The sequence below is a fragment of the Argiope bruennichi genome, chromosome 9, assembly GCF_947563725.1.
Source record: "Argiope bruennichi chromosome 9, qqArgBrue1.1, whole genome shotgun sequence".
NCBI lineage: Eukaryota > Metazoa > Arthropoda > Arachnida > Araneae > Araneidae > Argiope > Argiope bruennichi.
Genome location: NC_079159.1, coordinates 43,336,908 through 43,360,989, shown reverse-complemented (window position 1 = coordinate 43,360,989; position 24,082 = coordinate 43,336,908). Strand labels below are relative to the sequence as shown.

At 29.1% G+C, this 24,082-nt stretch overlaps 2 protein-coding genes across 5 annotated transcripts in view; one reads left to right on the top strand and one right to left on the bottom strand.

The window, feature by feature from the left end:
- The window catches only part of LOC129984180 (MPN domain-containing protein-like), a 39,087-nt gene extending 25,624 nt beyond the window's left edge, over nt 1-13,463 (bottom strand). For 3 of the 4 annotated variants that reach the window (XM_056093988.1, XM_056093990.1, XM_056093991.1), the window contains exons 1-7: nt 13,344-13,463; nt 11,428-11,645; nt 9,171-9,317; nt 7,171-7,251; nt 7,014-7,093; nt 6,208-6,233; nt 5,952-6,045 (exon numbers count right to left, since the gene is read on the bottom strand). In XM_056093988.1, the coding sequence (XP_055949963.1) occupies nt 5,952-6,045; nt 6,208-6,233; nt 7,014-7,093; nt 7,171-7,251; nt 9,171-9,317; nt 11,428-11,645; nt 13,344-13,347 (650 nt within the window). In that variant the 5' untranslated portion in view covers nt 13,348-13,463. The remainder of the gene's footprint in view (nt 1-5,951; nt 6,046-6,207; nt 6,234-7,013; nt 7,094-7,170; nt 7,252-9,170; nt 9,318-11,427; nt 11,646-13,343) is intronic. The other variant, XM_056093989.1, reaches the window with a different exon arrangement.
- Nucleotides 1-24,082, top strand: part of LOC129984182 (ras-related protein Rap-1b-like) — a 249,290-nt gene that overhangs the window by 1,074 nt on the left and 224,134 nt on the right. The window lies entirely within an intron of this gene.

The following is a 24,082-nucleotide window of genomic DNA, read 5'->3' as shown; positions in this document are numbered from 1 at the left end:
TTTAGATGAATTTAATAAAATTGGATAATATTTTTTTGTGTTTATTTTTGTTAAGACAGGTCTAGGATATATTTTGACTGGAAAACGGAAGTTGCTAATACAGGTAGTATAAATAGTGATACTGTTTTAAATGTTATTTCTTTATACGTTAAAGATTTGTCTATCAATGCATTGTAGAGTCAGGAAAGCATTAGAATTTTCGATCTATTTCAGAAATTAAATTTAAAAAAAATGATCATTCAAAGTGAGGAATTTAAAAACATTATGAAGATTCTGCCGAACGGTAGATACGAACTTAGTTTGCCTTTTAAATCTGATGTTACTGAGTTGCTTTCCAATAAAAAACTGACATAAAAGCGACATATAAAGATGTGCGAATGCGCGCAACGGAATGGGCTTCTAGAGGATTATAAGACTGTTTAAGGAACAGAAAGAATTAAAAATAATCGAAAATGTAGATTGTGAAACCGAGACATCTCATTTTCTGTCCCATTGACCGATTGTGAAAACCGATAGTATTACTACTAGAAGAAGGCCAGTTTTTGATGCATCGACTTATGAAACAAAAAATTCTTTAAAGATTTATTGATTAAATGTCCAAATTTAACTGAACAGATAAAGGTTATTATTCATAGGTTTCGAAAATATCTGACCGATATTCCTGCCGATATTGAAAAGGCTTTCCTTCAGTTGGGAATTGTGTCTGAGTATAGAGATTTTTTGAGATTCTTTTAGGCTGGTTACACACACAGCGGATTTTTCCGATGCGGTAAATCGTCGCCGCCATAACAACAGTAGTGCATTGAAGTAAATTAGAGCTTACCCATTAGGCAGAAAAATGAACGCGTGGTCAATTTGCCGTTGGCGGACGCTGTGCAGACTTCGGCTGCCACTGGCGGCAGCGGTATTTTTAAGTTGCCGTCCAAGTACTGCAGCACATAATCAAATGCAAGCTAGCAAGTTAAAAAATTCTTGGGTGCAAGAAACCATTTGGGACTCTAAATTTTTTTGTAAAATAAAAAAATTGCAAACATGAATACATATTAATGTTACGTGATTTTCTCTTAGCTACTTATTACTTTAGAAATTTAATTTTTTTTTTTTCTGATGTTTAGTATAGCAAGTGCATTTAAGCGTTCTGCACACGTGTGTGACCAAAGACAATTCTTTGTTTAATTTGCTGAAAGAGGGCTCAGCATTTGCTATTGTAACTAGCAATGTAAATAAAGGTTTTAATACTTTTAATATATTTAGAAATAAAATATTATAATTTAGTAGGTATTGCAATAAGTCTTTTGCGTTATTTACATCCCTTTCACTCAAAATTCCAATCCCATAGTTGACTAATTTCTTGGATTAGGTTTTCATCCACATCTTTGTTATAAAACTTTACAAAGTTTTTAGAATGTTTTTCTGTTTCAGAGTTTTTATATCACTGATTAATTTGGAATATTTTTAAATCTATCCTCCATTTGTATAATAACAGTGTTAAAAAGTAACATCTCAATTCCTCTAGTGGGTTTTCTTTAACTTCAGAACAGCTAGATATTTTGAAATATAATCTTTTTCTTTTTTGAATTCTTTTTTTTTTTTGGAAAATGTTTTGAACTATTCAAATTGTTTGATCACTTTTGCTTTGTCTAATAAGGTGTTAAATTTTGGATTTTAGTTTTAATTTTATTGATTAAATTAAAAGTTGTGTCAAAAATAACTGTTTTTGCTTGAAATAAATTTTTGATAGCGTCAATTTTGGACAATGTTGCAAACCCTACTATTAAACATAAAATAAATATTATTTCTTGCATTGAATCCAAAAGATTTTTAACTTCGGATGCCATTGTAATTTTGTTATTTGCATCAATAAATTGTTCTAGGGCATTGCAAATTTTTTAAACTGTGCATACACTGCTTTAACCAAATCTATATTTTGGCTTCCTAAAGAGTATCGCATAATGGTTTAAGAGTAATGTTTAGATATTTTTGTAGAATTTCTAATCTTTTTGTAGATGTAGAAAATAAGCAATATAAACGGTGTAATATAAGAAAAATTGTTTTTACAATATATACTGCTGAAAGCAGCATCACAAATCAATAAATTAAAAGAGTATGATAGGCAAGGCATACACATAAATAGTATGAGGGTTTAGAGCAATTATTCTAGATTGTACACCTTTATATTTCCCTTTCCTGTTGCTATTGTTGTTGTATGCCTGTCCTCTACAATTCTTAATATCTAAATCTATCTCGCTTAATCTTTTCAATAGAGTTTTTGCTAGTCCTTCTATAGTCACATCAGTTATTTTAATAAATCCTACAAATCATATATTCATAGTTAATTTTTTTCTCTTTGAAATTTTCACATCTAATAATAGCTAAAGTTTGTTCCTTATGGCAAATATCAGGAATATAATCAATTTGGATTCTGTTGTATGTGGCTTCTTTTATATTGTCTTTAATTTTGTTAAGGATGCATTTCATAACAAGAATAATTTATTCTTCTGATCTATGTACTAAATGATGCACAAATCTATTTTTTGCATTTTTAAAACTCTCTTTATATGATCCATTTGCACAGAGCCTGCTTACTAAATAATTCGATTAAACTTTAAAAATTTCCTTTATTAGAAGTTCCTATTATTTTCATGGGTTCCATGAAGTGTAAGATTATTACATGATAAATATAGAACTACATCTCTAATTCAAAATAGTAATTTAAGACATTCTGTTTCCTAATATATATTAATTTGATTTATTTATTAACAGTCAAATATAACTTTAGCAAGTCTTCCAAACCAATAAAAGAATACAAATAAATTCTCACAAATATGACAAATGAATGTAACAAATAAAATGCTCATGATCTTAAATTACTGTTGATAGCTTTCTCCAGTTATAATAGCCACCTATAAATCATATAGGTTTTTCATTTCCTCATCCTTTGGAAAATAGTGTACAACAAAATCAAAATACTGAGTCTTGGGTTTTTCAATAAATTAGCCAGCTGCGAAGCCGGGTTTCACCTTTTGGTATTTTTTTGAAGTATTATGTAGCAGGAAATGATCTACCTTCAGTATTCTTAACAAAAACTTTTTTATGTACAGGTCTGGTATTTAACGCAAAACTTTCCAAATTCTTTTAATATTTGATCATAAACCTGGATAACTTAAAATCAGTTGATCATAATTGTTATTGCCATTTTCGTCGCTATTTTCCAATACGATCATATTTGTATAAATATATAGTTCTTCAAGGAACGGAAATAGTATCTACATTTTCATAGCAAGATTGTGTAATTTGTGTGAAGCTTTTTTTTCCAATTTGAGCTTGTATTGTAATATATGGAGTTGAAACAATTTCATTGCTTCGTAGAGAAGGAAACAAATCTACTTGAGACTTTTTGACGTTTAGATTTTCTTCCTTTTTCTTTTATGCTAATTTTCTTTTTTCACACCCACAGGAATATTTCTTTGGAATGGATATGATTAAGTATAAAAATATTAATTATATTATGAAAATACTATATACAATCTAACCTAGTAAGTGAGGTAAATGGTAATAAATCTACCTATCTTATGTTGATAATGTATTGCACAATTGCACTATACTGTAATTATCTGTAAATTCCATATATTTCCAAACCCACGGATTGTTGCAGTTGAATTGATCATATGTAATTTGATTGTCCCAAATCCATTGATTGTTACAGTTAAATTTCTTCCTTTCTTCTTTTTATATTGTTATTATTGTTCAGAACATTATTTTAGTTCTTGATCATGTTGGGCCACCCTCGATCATGGCACCCTGGTGCTTAGCATCCGCTGCACCCCCTTCCACAGATGTGCGGCCTTGACAGGGTGATAATGTTTGCGCTGTCCTCTACACTTGTGACCTTTACAGAGCATTACTTATGGAATTAGTTTCTTTGCACTTCGCTGACACCTTTTTGTGACTAGGAAAGGAAGACCTCGAGTAATCTATTTGGACAATAGCACTAATTTCACAGGAAACTTTAATAAAATGTCCTCCACCGATTGGAATGAAGTTTCTTGCTATGCAGAGATGCAACGTATAACATGGAAATTTATACCCCCCATAGCTGCCTGGTGGGAGAAGCTTGTAAGAACCATGAAAGAACTTTTCTAAAGGACTTCAGGCAAAACTATATTTACCTAAGAAGAACTGTTGACAATCTTATGTGAATGTGAAAAGGTCATTAATTGACACCCATTTACATAACTCTCTGAAGACATGCAAGATCTTACTCCAATTACACCAGCAATATTTTTGTTTGATAGATCAAATGCTGAGGTTAAAGATTAAGATATGTGGAATGCTAATCATTACAATTTTGAGCTAAAGTAGTTGAGACAGTGATTTAAGAGCAAATATCTAGGGCAACTGATTCAACGACAGAAACAAGATCCTTAGTCAACAATTATTCTTGAAGTAGATATCATCTTAATTCGGGACAATGTGAAAAAGTGTCTTCAGTGCCCTTTAGTTCGGGTAATAGAACTGATTCTGGGAAAAGATGGACTGGTGAAAACTGTAAAATTAAAGACTCAGTTTTGTACTCTGATTCGTCCAATTCAACATGTTTCCACTTGAGGTTAGTGAAAATGACTTGACGAGTTTACTCCTTCAGAAAGTTGAACTGACTGAATTGTCCATGAACTCCCCTCAGATTCTTTGAAGACTAACCAGCCTCGCATATCCAGATATGGTCATGCCATTAAGAAATCCAAGAAACTGAACCTAGTGACTTTAGCTGATGTTTTTGAGTATTTATTCATCTCCTCAAAAAAAAAGGGGGGGGGGAGGATGTTACAAATGGCATTTCCTAGCCAGCCAATCAGAGCTAACCAGAACTGACATCAGCTGTTCTGTTTTTCACCTTTATAGATGTACTAAGAATCTGCTTGATGTAATGTGTTGTGATTAAATGTTTTATATATCACGTCCTTTTTATTCAGCAATTGTTAAATTCACTCAGCCGAAATCAGCCCAAGAATAATTATTTCAAATAGTGTTTAGCATAGAGTTACGTTATACTGTGTGATAAAAAATCAATATAATGAATGCTATTTCTGATCCACATCCTCTAGAAAAGTAAATGACTATTGCAAGAGTATCAAAGGTCAGCTTAGTTGATAAAGTAGTTAAATATTTTGGAATTGAGTAAGTTTAATTTTATGAAGCCACAGATACTGAAATAACAATATTGAGAAAAAACTACTTTTAATTTATAAAAACAATTTTTCACCAAAATATATAAAAATTATATTCTTTATTAAATACTTTTATTCCAAACACTTATTTTCTTCATCATTACTCAAATTAATGAAGATTCACACATATTTCTATGTTTAGTTAGAAGCAAGAATATATTTTGATGGTTCTTGCACCCTTCCCCCAATACAGGATATTAGTGCATTATAAATTTAAAGTTTCTACTGATTACTAGCTGCCTTTGATGTCAAACTTATTCACATAGGTTATGAATTTAAACAGTTAAATGAAAAAGGAATACATTTCAAATATTTTACATCCTTATTTGATAAAAATTGAAACAGTTTACTGCAAATTAAAAAGTGAAATAAAAATGTAAGGGAAAGAATATTTCAAAAGTAACAGTGTAAAGAAAAAGTATTAAGTGTAAGAAAAAGAAGTAAAAAAAAATCTTGTCATGGAGTTAAAGATAAGCAAACTCAAATAATTAAATATCTTGATAGAGTTTTAAAATGCATTTTTGTTGGTTATAAACAACAATTTTGATAGCCAAGTCATGGTGATTACCTATAACGATGATTAAGCATACTTTGGTGCTCTCTGTCTCTCTCTATCTCACACACACATATCATTGACATTGAAAGCTTAAACAGATTTTTACAAGGCATTGAAATTAAAAAAAAAAATGTTTTATGTGATTCAAAATGAATTATATTACTTACTGAGCAAAAGATCTGTTTCCTAGTACTGTATGAGGAACAATGATTCGTTTCTGAGGAGATGGTCGAGGTCTTGGGATGATACTTTGCATTTTATCTGAATTCACAATAAATAAATAATCACACATTATATTAATTACATAGATGCAATAATTTAATAAATGAGCATAATTATTTTATACATAGTCACTAGAAAATAAAATAATTGTAACAATAAAAAAGTGACAATTTTTTTTTTTAAAAAAAAAAGGAAGCTTACCCATTTCCCACTTCTTTGGAGAAATGCTGAAAATAAAAAAAAGAATACCAATCATTAAAAAAATAATAATTTAATAACTACAAATAAGATTATTGCATTAATATTTAATAAAAGTATATTTATGTAATACTATCCCTTAATCGAATTTTTATCTTATTTTTCCAGTATTAACTTCATTTTAATATGTTCTCTTATTTCTTGATTCAGTTCTTACTTTTTTATTCAATTAATTCTACCACACTCTAAAACTGCGGAATTCAACAGTTTCTCGCAGTCTGAACAAAGGGATAAAAATCCATAACACAACATTCTTTTAAAGATACATAATTTTCCCTTTCCTAAGGCTACATATATCAAAGAAATCCCCATGAAAATTTCATAATGAAACCACTGAAGGAAAAATATTTTGGTCTCTTCTATTCTTGTGTTGCAATGTAGACTGACATATTTCTTACCAGTTATTCTTGAGTGTAAATTATGCCTCCCGTGGTGAAATAAATTGAAGGTTTAAAATTTCAAAAGTTTCTTTCATTCAACCACACAATTGCTACAATATATTTATACACATACACGCACAGAATGGTCAGAAATTAACATACAGATGATATTTAAAAAGAATTTACTTGTTTTTTTTTGCAGCAGTTACAAGTATAATTTTTAAATAAAGTTGATGTTTCATGACACAACTTAAAATGCTTAACAAAAATGCAATAAAATCTCTTGGTTTTTTTTAAAAGCACTGAATTTAATTGAAATTATCTACATCACAATGAATGGGAAGATTTATGATGGAAAACAATACATACTTTTTCTTGTCATCTTCATTATGTTCTGCATGTACTCCACCTTTGATACTTGAGCTACTTGTACTAGGAGAAGACAGCTGCTGTTGGGAGATCAGTGAAATAATTAAATTTAGAAAAAAGTAATTGATAAGAAATGTATGTAAACTGAATTACTTACAGCATTATTTTCTTGTTCTTGTTTATGTTTACGAAACCACAGATTTTTATAAGTATCCAATTTTTTGCCTTTGTATCGCATCTGAAATAAAATTGAGAAAAATGGACAATTTTTCCATTTACTATTATTCATATGTTATTGCATTTCATGAATGAAAATTTTTATTTTTACATTGTATGCCACTTCACAAACATATGTGCATAGATAACATTTCCCAAAGGGCTGTGTCACACATGGTGCAAGGGACATTTTCGAGTTTACAGCCTATTTCATCATATTGAGCAACAATACAAAGTATTTTATGTGGATGTCTGGTGTTATGGTCTATAAGGAAACCCTTTTAGAATGTGGTTTGCACAGACATAAAATATATAAGTGGTATCCAAATAAGCTAAAAACTGATAAAATTAAAATAATTTTACCAAATCATATATTACACAACATATTTGATGTCAAATAAATGTGCATTACACACACACACACACACACACACACACACACACACACACACACACACACACACAAGAAAGCATGTTTTTCTGGGAACTATTACCTACCTGATATTTGAACATTCAGTCACAAAATGAGCACTTTTTATAACATTTATTTCACTTTTCTATTGTTTACATGTAAAATAAATTTAGTTCGACTATCTACTATAATTGAATAATAGATAGATAGATTTTTGCCAATCAAAATATGAAGGGGGAAGGGGGGACAGACTTCAGCAATAGTTAAACAGTTGGCACAAAGTACAAATATTTTATTATTGACATTGAAATATAATGCAATTTCAGTCTTATTCATAAATAGTCAGTCAATATATATCTTTTAAGATTTTGGAACACACATACACATATGTACCTCCCCTTTAGTCTGGATAAGGGTTACTAATTGTTATTCATTGATACATTACTTTAATTTTCATTAAGCTGGGGAGTTTTGATATCGATCTTACTTTTATTTTTGTCTTTGCAATTTTCCACATATTAGATGTAATTAAATTCATATCACAAATAATGAAATCCTCAAATGTATTGTTTGCTCTGAAATATTTCTTGTTATTTTTATCTTATATAACCAATGTTTTTAAGTTACATGTTTCTATAGAATATATATATATATATATATATATATATATATATATATATATATATATATATATATATATATATATATATATATATAGAAAAGGTTATTATCCTTTTTTAACTCAAAAAGGGAAGATCTGTGTGTTGGAAGTTTAGAGCACATATCTCATTATTATTGAATACCAGTAATACCTTAATCTTCTTTCATTGCTTAGTGCTAAAATGAATATGAATGAAATGAAGCTAAGGAAAATACATACTAAAGAGATTGTTTTCTGTACAATCATCATGCAAAAAATGGGCTTGCACTGCAAAAAAGTTATTATGCAATAAAACATTATTAGCTTGATATTCTGCAATTTTTGATATGATACAGACATATTTCTTGGAGCATTTCACTATTTCATGTAAATAGATCAACCATTATCAACAAAAGCTTCTAATAGAATTAAAAAATACAGCTTTCAAAATTTAAAACATTTTTCTTAACCTTCTAATTTATCACCACACATTTTATAAATAATGTACATTATTTTTTGAACTTATATCAACTGCAAAATGAATTTATATTAATGCAAAATGTTATTTAATTATTAACAGATATCAAATAACTTAAATTTTTAATAAAAAATATATAATTTCATAGAAAGTATTTTGCAGTTTTTAATAATGTGTATTATTGAAAACAGCCAATGAATGTACCCATGCTAAATGCAAGTACAAAATCAATTCATTTCCTACCCCAATTTTTTTCCAAGATAAATAGATGTACCATCATTATATAGCGTAAGTTACAGTTAGATATTAAATTGGTATTCAAATGTATGTATGTTATATGATAGTTATGTAAAAATGACTAATTTAAGATGGGTCAATACCAATAAGACATGTGAATAAAAGATAACTTACTGAAGACCAGCCACAACCAGACTTTTTATCAGGATTTAAAAGTTTCTTACAATGGATTGCCCAAGAACTAGGAGATGAGAATATTTTTTGTGTTTCTTGAGCCCTTATTTTTCCACCAGGAAGTAAATCGCCAACAAATTTAGCACCCTGGAATAAGAAAATTAACAATTAACAACAGATTAAGAGATACATGGAATATAGAAATAAACAAACAATTTAACCTTTATTTTTTTTTAATCTTAAGAAATAATTCTTTAATATATTAGCAATTTCTGCTTAGTATTTGTTTAAAAAGTCACAGTTCTATCTAAACACAAACATGCAAATTTAGTTTCATAGTAATTATAAAAATGCAGACTTTTATTTATTTAATAGAAAAGATACATAAAAATACTTGAAGTTCGCTGTACTCATCTTACTCAATTTTTTTTTTTTTTTTTTTGCACAAAAAATAAATTACACGATTAAATTAATTTCGTGACTATATAACTAAAGGAAGTTTCTTTTATTGTCTGCAACCAAGAGTTCAAAGATATAGACAGAATTATAAAATGCACAATAAGAAAAAAGAGTCACCTCTGCCATGCTAAATGTATCTGGTGAACTGAATGATGGAGCTGCCACAACAGCATGGCCAAACACTAAGGTGAATATAACCCCCTTTAAAGTACAGCTCATGCACCTCTCACAAAGGCAGTATGACTCAACATCAGTATGAAGGAAATTCGGTCCCAAATCATTTCTGCCTTGAGTGAGAACCTTACATATACAGCAACTCAATCTCATATCTGATGAAACCCACCCATTGTGATTTATGAAGTGTGGGGGAGCATCTCTGCATAATATTTAACAATCTTTACTTTTATACAGAGAATAATTATTAAAAAAAATAGAGTATTCTATGAACTGATGCAATGGTTTTATTATAATAATTATATAAACTGATCAACTAAATCATATTTTATTAAATTTTGGAATATTCATTAGACCTTAGGTCAGTCCACTGTGGCTTGTATTTTTGGTCATACATATGTATCTGACTCTGAGTTAAATTAAAACTGTGGTAACTTTATATTTAAAATTTTTGAAGGATAATATTCACATAATAACAGTTAAAAACCTTGCAAATGTTTGAGTGATTAGAGCGGATTTTTTAAAATTCTATTGAAATGTATCATTTTACCTGGATAATAATGCCATGTAAAAAAAAAAAAAAGATTCATGATTAGCTGCAATTTCTAATTTATTACTTCATAGTTCAATAATACTTTCAGCAACGTTTGAATTAAATGAAACAATTTTACTAAATGCAAATCTTGGGATAGTTAACTGTCACATTAGGGTAGTTGAAATTTTGGTATTAAACCAACTTAAGGTTATGTTTTAAAAGAGAATATTTTTTCAGAAAATATGATCTTATAAGTTAAAGGGAGAATGCACTTAACAGGGGTGTTTGTGCTCCGGGGAAACCCCGGAATTCCGGGGATTTTGAACTTCGATACCCGGAAATTCCGGGGATCGTCGTTCAAAAGGAAGTAGGAATAATAATGAATTATTTATTTTGATCTGGGTAATTTTGTTTGCTTTGAAAGCAGAAAACGCAAGGTCAGTGTGTGTGGTGAAAACTTTTCCTTTCTTTCTCCAAAGGCAGTGATAATGCGTGAAAAGGGGGAAAAAACTTCTTTTTTGTTCTTTCCTTATTGCGAGTTATGACTCATTCCCCCGGTTCTCGGACATTCTCTTCTGGATTCTTTTCGGCAAGTAGGCGCGGCAGAAAAAAAAGGGAGAGACTTCGTTCGACCAGATGTGCGATCACGTGACCTGGGTTCAAAGGTCTTAATTTTGCAAAATTAATGGTTATTAATTTTGCAAAAAAAGTAATTAATTGAACTTTTATAATTAGGTCATTCAATACTTCATAATCGTAATTTTTCATTTCTCCCCCCCCCTTCTCGAAACTCCAAAATGTCGGTAGTAAGTCCGTAAAAGTTTCCGGGGATTTTTTGGGGTCCCACAAACACCCCTGACTTAAATTTTTTCCTTATTTTAATGGAAACATAATTCAAATCATTTGTTTAAATTTTTCTTATATACAAGTCAAATCTTGGAAAGTTTATACATATAAGAAAATCTTGATGTAAGTATTATTTACAAATCTGTAAAAGTTTACGATTTGCATAAACAGAAGATCTGGCTCTTTCATGTTAAAAGTTTGCAACGCTGACTTGCAAAAGAATTTCAGAAAAGTATAACTAACCAAGTAATCAATAGTTAGAAATCCTTCACCAGCTTCTAAAATACCATCACTCATGAGCATTGAAAGAGTAACCCCTCGACCACTTTGTATGCTTCGTCTTTTTTGCATCTCTTCAAGAGAATCTACACCACTTTCTGCTTCTTCTTCTTCCTCTTCTCCAGAATGACCTCGTGCTTCCTCCTCTTCCATCATGTCATCCGATTTAGAGCCTGGAGTAGCTATACAAAATTATCAATTAATTAATTGTATTTTTTGAATTTCCAATTTTTATATATTCTATTAGTATTAGGGAAAGAAATAATGGGAACAAATTATTTTAACAAAATTTCATAATATTACAAAAGAAAAAAAAAAAAAAAAAAATGCAGAGAAAAAATCTGAAATTATGCTGAATAAAAAATTTTCTGTAATAAAGAAAGATATTTAAATAACTACTAAAGGGATTATCATTCAATAGACAGCTAATATACCAGACATTATTGTGGAATAAAATACTGTTAATAGTACAAATTACTATAGTTTCACATTATCCCTTTATATACAAAAACTTCTCATTCGCATTCATTTTAAATAAAAATGTGAATATCAATGTAACCAGACAGTTTTTAAAAATCATTGATAGCAAATTTTCTCCATTAGAAATTGTTCAGTTCAGTCGGCAACGACAAATCCTTAATAAACATTAATTCAATGGTGGGATAGTTAAGTGTACTTAAAAAGCCATTATTAATTAAATAATTATCTTAAATTTTGTTCACAAATACTTAAGTGTAAGAAAAGTTTTAATGAACATTTTGAGTGAATTATATTTAAATTTTCTTTGAGACAGAACATGAAAGTAAACTAAATCAATGGTTTTTATGATTTAAATTGTTGTTCTTTTATTGCTTTTTCAGAATTTTGGTAATGTATTTTGGCAGCAGTTTTTATGTATATTCTTATTCATTAATAATATAAAATACTGTTACAAGCTATGCATAAAATTGACTTCAAAAAAATTATAGTAATGAAAGAAAGAAACTGTACAGAAATGAATTCATGTCATTGAAAAGTAAATGTTTTGCACAGAAATGAAATTGGTGTAGTTGAAAAAATAAATTTGGTGTAAAGTAGGATAATTTTCTCTAAATTTACTGCTGGAAAAAAAAAAAAAGGCACAATTCAGTTACTACCCTTTTTTTTTATTGTTATTAAATTTTTAAGATAAATATGTGTTTAAAAAACAAGATTTTGTTTTTGTTTAAAACAATTTTAGAATGTCTGATGAAATTACTTTTAATAGAAAATATGAAAACTTCAGATATGATTGAATCTGGGTTTAGCTGCTGCATACAGTATCATAATTTTAATTCAATAATTTGTCACATGGACTTGATTTACATATCAAATCTGAACAAAATTTCAATTCTTAGTCACATTTTAATATTAGAAATCAATAACATAGAGTCCTTATGTTCTATCGTTTATTTTACGATAAAGTGACATGAAAAATTAAACCACAAATCATTCATATCAGTATGAAATAAATCTAGATTTATATCCATAACCCATCACTAATTTATAATATTATGTTTTTTATTATTTATATTTTTCAAACGAATTTATAGTACATGACAAAAATGATTTATTTAAATGCAATCGAATAATCTAATAAAATTTTTGTAATAAAACTAAATAATTCAATCAAATTATTTTAAAGAGAAGAGGGAAAAAAAAGAATAATCGTCTTTGTAAATATATGTATGGTTAATTAATAAAAAGACAATATCTTTTTTTAGAAACTCGATCCATTAAATCACTACCAATTTTACTGGAATAAACACTGATATAAATTCGGAATGTACACGATAGAAAAATCTAATTTCTAAAATTGAATGGAAAGAAATTGTTCATGACGTAAGTAGTCAAGAACTTACTCATTGTATTTTTCTTAATATTTAACTAATCAGACACAGTTATAAAAAAGAATTCATCAAAGAATTGCAATGTTTGTCATTTCCTTTAAAAATTACAACCACAAAACGCAAAACAACCGGTGGTGTTTACATTAAAAAATCGTTGCCATTTCTAGATAATAAATTATTGTTTCATGAAATCGGTTTCGCTTTATTGAAAAAGAAGCGCTCTACGACGCAGTACAAGTTGAGCACATCAAAAAAGGACATAAGGACAACAAATATATCGTGATGGAATTTTTATGAGCTTCATCATGACCAATTTAGAAATATCAAATCGTTTGTTAGAGAAGAAACTGAAATTATATTGGCAGATTTAAAGAGATTTTTTTGAAGCTTGTTCTATAGGCCTTATCACACGGGCAAATATCGTCTACACTTTCGTGGACAAATGCGCACGGAAAAATATGTGTAGTGACGTCACGTGGGGACTTGCTGTTTGGGTAAATCTAAAACACAGGTATACTTTATGGCTAATTTATCGCTCATTGTTTTTATCTGTTAGATGAATATCTGTAGTTTACTGATTTCGTTAGTGGGATTCCTGCTTATACATTCCGTAATTTATATCCTGGGATTTATTGCTGTCCAATCAATTTTGTTAATTTTTCAGGACAGGTTTACGTACAAAAAAAAATCTAATAATTGCATAATGTATCTGTATTGGTATTTTATAGATTAAATTGTAAAAATCAAATTTAACACAGAAATATGCTAAAAATGCGATTTTGTGAGTTGGATGTGCAATTAATTTTAAAAATGAAAACTTCACTATTATTTATTAAATAAAAAAACAATAGCAGAATCATTCATATTCTGCAATTCCCTCACATGTACTATATATAATGTGCCGAACGATATTTCAACGGTAAGAAAATGAATTTATCCTTATTAACTTTCACAACAGCATAGGAATTAAATAAATTTCTTTAACTTTATGGAAGATGTTAATTACATACAGTGGCTCAAAAAAATTGAGAGTACACCTTACGTTTACTTGATAAATGCGACTTTCAATATAAATAACATATTACCGGGAAGTGCAAAAATGTTTTTATTTTGACACATAACAAATGGTTTAATTTAGAGTAAAAATAAAGAAAAATCAACGAAAAACTTCTAAATTGAAAAGTTTAGGAAGCATTTTAAATATACATACGCAGAATTTTGCCTCAAAAAAATTGAGAATACACTAATGAAATTTTTGCAATATCACGCATAGAAACAAAGTGTCACTATTAAATTGCATGTCTTTTGGCTCTTATAATAGTCTCTAAATGTCATGGTACCGATTCGATCAATTTTTGGTGGTATCTGAAGATATTTTACCCCATTCTTCTTGCACCACTTGTTTTAGATGGGTTTTGTTTCTAATTTTGTATTTTTGAACCACTTTTTCGAGTATGGCCCACGAATATTCAATGGCATTGATATCAGGGTACTGTGGTGGTGTGTGTAACTGTTCTTTATAATGAAAAAGACATCATATTTTGACATTATGTGCATTCTGTTTGGGGTCGTTGTCTTGCTGGAAAATGGAATTTCCATCTAAACTCAAATTTTTACCACTTTCCTTTAGATTGCTGCTACCATATGGTTCATCCAACTTATTGCAGAAACTTTTCAAATCATAGGCAGAAGTGTAAGTGCTTAAACTGTGCGAAATGCCATTAGACAAGCTGGATATAAAAGTAGTATTGTTAGAGAGAAACCGTTCATCAGCTTGCAAATTCAGAAAAAGCATTTGAAGTTTGCAAAAGCTCATGAATTGAAGACCAATAACCTTTGGAAGAAATCTATATTTAGTAATGAAAGAAACCTCAACATTTTTGGCAGTGACAACCATCTTACTGTATGGAGAAAACCTAATACTGCTTTGTATCCAAAAAATTTACATCCTACAGTTAAACAGGATGGTGACTCCGTGATGATTTGAGGTTATGTAGCTTCATCCGGGGTAGGAAATTTAATTTTTATAGATGGCATTATAAATGATACGGTTTACTTTGATATACTTCGCAGCAATCTAACGAAAAGTGCTAAAAAATTGGGTTTAGATGGAAATTTCATTTTCCAGTAAGACAACGACCCCAAACAGAATACACGTAACTTCAAACTATGGTGTCTTTTTCATTGTAAATAGCAGTTACACCCACCACCACAGTACCGCGACATCAATGCCATTGAATATTCGTGGGCCATACCCGAAAAAGTGGTTCAAAAACACAAAATTAGAAACAAAACCCATTTAAAACAGGTTGTTCAAGAAGAATGGGGTAAAATATCTTCAAATACCACCAAAAAGGGGTCAAATCGTTACCATGACGTTTGGAGGCTATTATAAGAGCCAAAAGACATGCAATTTAATAGTGATACTTTATTTCTATGCGTGATATTGCAAAAATTTCATTGGTGTATTCTCAATTTTTTGAGGCAAAATTCTGCGTATGTTTATTTAAAATGCTTCTGAAACTTTTCAATTGAGAAGAATTTCGTTGATTTTTCTTTATTTTTACTCCAAATTAAACCATTTGTTATGTGTAAAAATAAAATCATGTTTGCACTTCCCGGTAATGTGTTATTTATATTGAAAGTCGGATTTATGAAGTAAAAGTGAGGTGTACTCTCAATTTTTTGAGCCACTGTATTTTAGAAATTCAAAAATTCCGCCATTATTTAAAAAAAATTAAAGATTTAATCTGATCAAATACAGTTCACAAAAAGAAGATAGCTCACATAAACATTCATAAATTTTTTTTTTTTTTAATTCTGAAAATAAATTTTCTTGGATTTGATGACTATCTACGGGTGTCAATATCTCTTCATCTTCTGATAATTACTGTACGAATTTCTTCGTGTAACATTTTTCTTTAATAATGAATATTCAGTGGATTCCAAATAGCCGGCTGTTCAAAAATAAAGTCGATCAAAACCCATTTTTTATCACACGGCCATGCAACATTTTTTGCCGTCTTTTAAGGAGTGATTCGGAAATGTGTTTACAAATTAGTTTCATATTGGTAGAGATGCATAATCCACGATTTTTTGAATAACATATAATTTTGCTATTGTTATTTTAAATATTTGTTCCAAATATCTGTTATTTCATTCATAGTATTAATTTAAAATTATTATTTAATATTAAATATAAAATTTATTAATTATAATTAATACTTAATTTACTAATTTTGATTGAAATAATTTATCTATTTCAGCTTACTTCTAAATTTGATTTTTTTCAAAACTATTTATTTAATTTCTGTATTGGAGTAAATTTCTGAAAAATTTAAATTAAATATAAATGTCATTTTTATAAATTGTTTACTTTAGTTCCATTCTCTACCAATAGATGGCGCCAGCAGTAAATGGAATATATGCAAAGTCAAATCACAAGCAATTAAGAACGATTTGTATGGAACAATGCATCAACACATATGAATACCAGTAAGACCGGTTACTCTCATAAAGTGGAGCGGCGACTTCACACTTTCCAGTGAAGTCACCGCTCCGATAAATTTCAGTGATATGCAATTCAGTGATACGATGATTCCAATAACGGGTCCGTTCAATTTTCAATCCGTTCAAAGATTTCTCCTTTTCTGTTATGTTCGAGATCTTCCATTGGACAGATCGTATCGATTGTTACTTTCCGGTGAAGTCACCGCTCCGGTAAATTTCAGTGATATCGTATCGATTGTTACTTTCTATCGTGATCCAAAACCTGTAATCGAAATATCACAGTAAGATCGTATCAAGGATTTGAATCACACCCCTCTTTGAAAAGTATTGACCACTTGTATTTGTGACATTTTGATATTGGTTACGTAATAACTGCTCGTAAAATATTCGTCATCCCTACATATTGGCGTCAATCGCGCCATTCTAGGCAACTACGTCACTACCAATGCCATGCACGATTGGTTGAATTTCGTTTGCAAGCAATCTTTCCGTCACTATCGTCTAAGCTTTCAAGCCGGATTGAAAACAGTCTAAGATGACGAAAATCCTGTTTGATCGGTTGCTTGCGGGTATAAACGGAAAACTGTCCACGAAAGTGTAGACCGTATTTGCCCGTGTGATAAGGCCTAAATCTATCTGCAAATAAGAATAGTGTTTAAGGCATATTTAGATAATGGACATTGCGCGAAAAAGCAAATGATTGTTATTTCAATATTTAAAAAAAGTTGGGAGCTTAAAAGGAATTCTAGGAGGAATGAAATACATCACTTTTCAACCATGAATTTCCGTTTGTCATCGCTTCTAAGAATAAATATAATATTTTTAGATAGAGTTGCAAGCAATTTATTTTATTTTAAGCCTGTTAAAGTTGGTCAAACGAAAAAAAAAAAAAAAAAATACTTGTTTTAATTTACAAGGCTGAATACGATATTTATAGATATTGCTGCATGCGATATACTTATAGAGCTGATATATAAATCTGAATAAAATACATTAAATACTGAAATAAAATATAGAACTGAAATATAAAAATGATATGATATATCAGTATCTCAGCTTTATGGATATACTCCACCTGAATTATGTGAAAATTGCTCAGATTAAATCATAAAAATAACTACAACATCTCTTCCTTGTTACTTATATGTTCCTGAGTTTACTATATTTGGCCATATTTATCAATAATTATTAAAGAATCAATAAAACATATTAATTTATATAACACATTTGACAACCATAACTAATTGAAAAGATAATATTGGAGTGATAGATGCTTCTTTATATAACAATTTCAATTCCTATTGTTATCTTGAAATACCCACTAAGCTGAGGTCTGTTTTTTAAGTCGCACGCAATATTATAAAAAAAAAATTTCTAAAATTTTGGAATTTTTTGCACAATATTGAAGTAACATAAAATGTAACTTTTATTATATTCGTCAATATTGGATTCCGATATCGTATAATATAATTTACTCAGTATTCACCAAATTAGTTCCAAATGTTATAAATAGTCACAAAATTAATTCTAATTACTAATTCGAATATAAAAAAATATACTTAAATTTACTACCCAAGTAGTGCATAATATCGTATAAAATCTTAACATTTCCAATAATAATATTATAGAATATTTTTTTTTGCTGTTTTTAAACGGTGTAAAATGTAAGAATTTTATGATATTATACAATATTTGTTTCATGATAATGAGCACTGTTAAGGAACACAGTATAGTATCTTACAGTATTGAATATATTTACACAGTACTACACACTGAAATGACAAAAGTTATGGGATACCTTCTAATAGCATGTGGACCTCCTACTGCCCGGCGAAGTGCAGTGAACTCAACAAGTCTTCGGGAATCCCCTGAAGGAATATTGAACTTTGGTGCTTCAACAGGAATAATTGCGATCCTCTCGATCTGTCACATAAATATTCGATGAGATTCGTGTCGGGCGATTTAGCTGGCTAAAACATTCGCTGGAACTGTCCAGAATGTTCTTTAAATTAGTCAAGGACAGTTATGGCCCGGTGATAGGGCGCATTATAATCCATAAAAATTCCATTGTTTCTTTACTTGAAGTTCATAAATGGAAAGGAAATGTACCCTGCGTCTAGCTCCAAGTACTATTCCGTGTCCAAAGTCTGTTTATCCTCGTCGTGTGGCCATAATCACGTCTGAAATCTCTTCACATGAATCGCTTGAATACAAATGAAAGCTCTGCCAATGTTGCATAATATTATACATTGGAAAAAAATGAAATTTGTTAATCAGAGTAGAAAAAATAATTTAAACTTTCATCATCTATATGAGTAATTCTCATAAATTCTATACCTTTTCTCGTTATGCACAGTGTTTAATTAAATTACGACTTACTTGGAGTTTTGACCTTGGTACCGACAGGTTGGTTATTTGGTATATTATCCACTATACAAGAACGCCTTTGCAAGCTTGTGGTAGATTATGGTAATGGAATATCATTCTAAGCGTACTATTCTATATGAAGTAGCATTCAATTATTAAATATATCTCTTAATAAGCATTTTAGTTTTAGTTAAAATAATCCTTTACAGTTTCTGGTTCATAATGTACATTAAAATAAAAGAAGGATTTTTCGTTCGAAACTATGTATTTGCTATCGAAGTAAATTCAGGATGTACAAAAATAATTGCTTTAAAAAAACAAACTGATTTCTTCGAAACTATTTGCAATTTTCGGAGTTTGATTTATTTAATAAACAAAGAAATTTCAATATTAATTAAAAGTTGAAATAGATTTCTGTAAAACACGATTTACTCATCGCATCTTTTCATAATTTGTCTAAACAGAAATAAGCAATTTGGAAGTGTTTAATCTCTTTTAGCACAAAATATATACGTGGGTACGATGTTCCCATGACATTGTTCGATGTTTTGAATGCCAGCCAATGTGGGAAAGATATCGTAACAATGTTGTCCGGCATTTTATGCTGAAAGAGATAATTTCTGAACTAAATAATGGAATGATTTGATTTCAGCCTTTTATAACACTTTCAATAAATTGCGAGAAGTCTATTCATATTATTTTTATTGTTTTCAAAATCAAAATAAATTTTAATTAATTATTTTTTAAGAAAGCGAAACGGTTATTTATTTTTCGGATAAAAGAAGAAATTTTTCGAAATCAAAACTAAAAGATCTCTTTAAAAAAGCAAACTTATTTTGCCGCCAATAGATGGCAGCATATGATACTATGCAATGCAATAACAACGATGTTAAAATTTCGAAATTTATCGATGTTGATTGGCATAACTGATACTGATAAGCGTTGTTAAATATAGAATTGTGTTTTTACTGTATTGACAGTATGATATAAGATTCAATATATTTTGGAGAATATTTGCCCTAGTGAGTTTTTTTAAATCGTAGTAACCCAAGTTACGAAATATTTTGAATTAAAATTAATATTTTTATGTTAAACTATACTATTTATAAGATTTTCAAAAATTAAGAATCTCGGAAATATTGTTAGATATTTCACAATGTTTTGGAATAATATTCGGTTTTTCCTGGTATTCATAATATTATATAATATCATACAAAAGTTATAAAATATTAGTGAGCTACTGGGATCGTTCATTTCTTGATAACTCGTTGTGTTTCGTTCCTGCAATTTTTTCCGAGTTTCGAACCTGGACGCATTTGGTTGGCCAACAGCGTCTTATTCATTGGGACCTCTATACAAATGTTATAACAAGAAATAAGAAGTAGCTATCTTATTTCTTTCTCAATAGGGAATGTAGTGCACTTCTGTATTTGATTTTAAATTGTCTTTTTAATTTAATATATTTTTTTTAAATTTCTAATTATTTGGAAGTCAATGAAGAAGAGATTTTATCCGTTACTAAGTTTTGCTATTCTAATGTATGCTTTTAAATATATGAGAGATTGAAAAACTATTATTTTTCCGGAACTATTTAACTTTTTAGCTTTTGAAAATTAAGGTATCTGTCTCTCACGGAGAAAAATTTTTGAAAAATCCCTGAAATGAACTATTTTAGTTCATTTTCCGGATCAATAGGATTACAAATAATGAAATATATTGATAAGGAAATTCTGTGCCAATTGAGATACTGTAAAATGTGTCAATTTGGTAAAAAAAAAATAGTGAAATTACCAAAAAAGCAAAACATTCTACAAAAAATTCTATTGCACATATTCCAATTATTTTTGTACACAACATACAGCTATGGCGAAGGGAATTAATTAAAATCTATGAAATATGTGCATTTTCAAAAAAATTAAAGCTAATCGAGTATTTTTGTATTGAAAATTTCAAAAAATTCATTGTTGAAAATTACATTAGGCAGCTCTAGAAGAAAGACCATTCAATTCAAAGTTATATCCATAGTCCATTGTCTTTAATTCACTAAAGATAACATATATGCAAAATTTCAAGGTAATATATTTATAAGTTTTTAAGATATAACGTTTTACGTATGAAATTTTTTACGAAATAAAAGTTTTTCAAAAAAATTATTTAAAGTTTGTAGCACCTTTTTTTCCTCTTGAGCAGAGAGCACCCCCTTGTGGCGTTTTGTACAAGACAATCAGTTGAACGGGAGACCTGCATCCTGAGGTCGACTTTTTCTTATGCGCAACCCTTGCGCTAGCGCTAAATGCTTTCGGTTGGAAACGGTGGAATCCCTCCACCATACTGTTTACTTTAACCTAATTGTCTATGTGTGTTTGTAAATTTTGTAGTGTAGCTGTGTTTGTGTAGATTAAAAATATTATTTAAAACCGGGCAGTTCAATCGAAAATCGCAACATATTCACTATAAGTTTTCATTTGTCTTTTTCTGAAAATGCTTTGTGAATATAAACAATGTTTAAAAGCAGATGTAATTGCAAATCCTTTCTGCATAAAAACTACGTAAAATGTATTCTAATTCGCGTAGCTTGCTGATAGAACATATTGTGCAGGTTGAGGTTCGAACTCGCAACGTTAGGGTTCATAACCGAGTAACATAACCACTAGACAAAAGAGTACTCTCTTCTCCGGAAGTTGTTATCTGGCTTATAATATTACCACCACAATATTATAAAATAAATTATAATCCAGGGAGACATGTATTTGATAAAATGTTGGGAAACATTCAACTACTTCCGGTTTCGTTTACAGCTACAGTGGTTTATAAAACATCACATATCTCGGTTTCTATTTATCGTAGAATTAAAACAAATACAGATTTGGTAACCCAAATAAATGAGTTTTAAAATAAAACAAAAAAAATTATTAATTTTCCATCAAAAACTGCCTTTTAAACGTAGACAAATACCTTAAATTTTCATTATGAAGAAAATCGGAAAATACAATTGCAACTCTTTTCATGAATGTTGAAAATTTTTATTTTTATAGGCGATTTATTTTGAGTATCAATATTGTAATCGTTTAAAAGAGAGACCACGAAATTTAGGCGAATTTTTACGTTTGAAACTCAAAGCATAGTTTTGGAATTACGTTTGTCTGCGAACACGTTAACTCAAAAATGCTGAGATAAGCTGATGAAATTTGGTATGTAGTATGTAATTGTAAATTTCTATTAAATTTTGAATGAAATTCACAAACAAGAAATCTATCTGTTAATCAGAACACAAGTGAGTCTGATAACAATAAAATGGAATGGGCTAGACAGATAAAATTTGGTGAAGAGTTTCGACAATTAAAAGTACATATCTGTATCAAACTGTGAACCTAATCCGTCAACTAATTGACTCTTTGTTTTTTATATTCACATGTATATAAACGTGGTAATTAAAAAATTAATTTGGGGAATATAATTTGGTAAGTGATTGTGGTATTAAAATGGAATCTATTGACATTCACGTAAGAATTATTAAATAATCCTTGCGAATCGCATTTTAAAGGTTGCGCACAGTTTGAAATATCTGTCTGTAAAGGAAAGAAAAAGAAATTTATTTATATTGCTATGGAGATCTTAAGAGATAGCTTAAGACCCATTTTATTATTAGAATAATGAAGTTTTATAATATTCTTTAAATCTGTAGTTCAGAAATATGGATTTGAACTATAATTTATATTATTTTTTAATGTATTTAAAATCGCTAAAAGGCTCTTTATATATAAAAAAAAAGATCAGAAAATTTTTTAATAAAAAAATTGAAAAATTGATGTATAGAAAATTCAGGAATAATGTTAATTTCTTTCTTTTTTTTTTTTTTTTTTACTTACATGTAAATGTTACTCAAATTTTATGGATTGTCGTATAGCATTAAATATGTATCAAAAATTTTACTTTAAATTTTAATAATTTTATTGATTTTTTTGTAATATGTATATATTTCATGATATTCTATTTCTAAAATAATTAACAAAGTAATTTTATTTCTTATTCAGTTCATTATATTTTTCCATAACTGCTTGTGGCAGATTGTAATGAGCGAGGATAGAACCTGGGACCTTGTGGTTCGCAGCCCAGTAGCATGACCATGATACAAAAGCAATTGCTCGGGTAGCGTACCTGTTAACTGGTTTATAAGCTTTCACCACAGGCTAGAATTTTTATTTAATTGAATACCGAGAAGAATGTTGACGAGGACTTTGTATATCATTCTTCATTTCAAATTTGTAAACTATAGTTAAATTTACCAACTGTGATTAGAAAACAGACAACATTTACATATGTCAGTCAGTCTCGAGTACTGTGTTTTTAATTTAATATCTAATGATTTTTACTCAAAAATAAATATATATATTACAAAGAAAATTATTAGTTTCTTAAAGCAGGGCACATCTTGTCATTACAATTTTTCAATGATTATAGAAAATGCTAAAGAAATTTTATAGCGTTTTTTTATTTGATATGAAGGTATAAATTAATTTTTCTGTTTCTCTAAATGACCTCATACAGACATAATGGCATAATAATTTAAATATATCTGATATCTTCCGGTTATATTCTTCTTCTAGAAATTGTTTCGTTGAAAAAAACCAAGTTGGAATTTAAACTTTAAAAATTGGGAATACATCATATTATATCAAAAATGTTTCTTTGTGTCAGAAGAATAAATAAAATATATATAAAAAAATTTCTTAAACGATTAAGACTTATTTTAATCTTAAACATTTCTAAGAGTCTTACTATATCCGATGATTGAATTGCTATTTTTTTTTATTGCAAATTCTACAGAAAAGTCTTTTTAAGGCGAAAACATTTTCTCTTCAACATAAATCTGA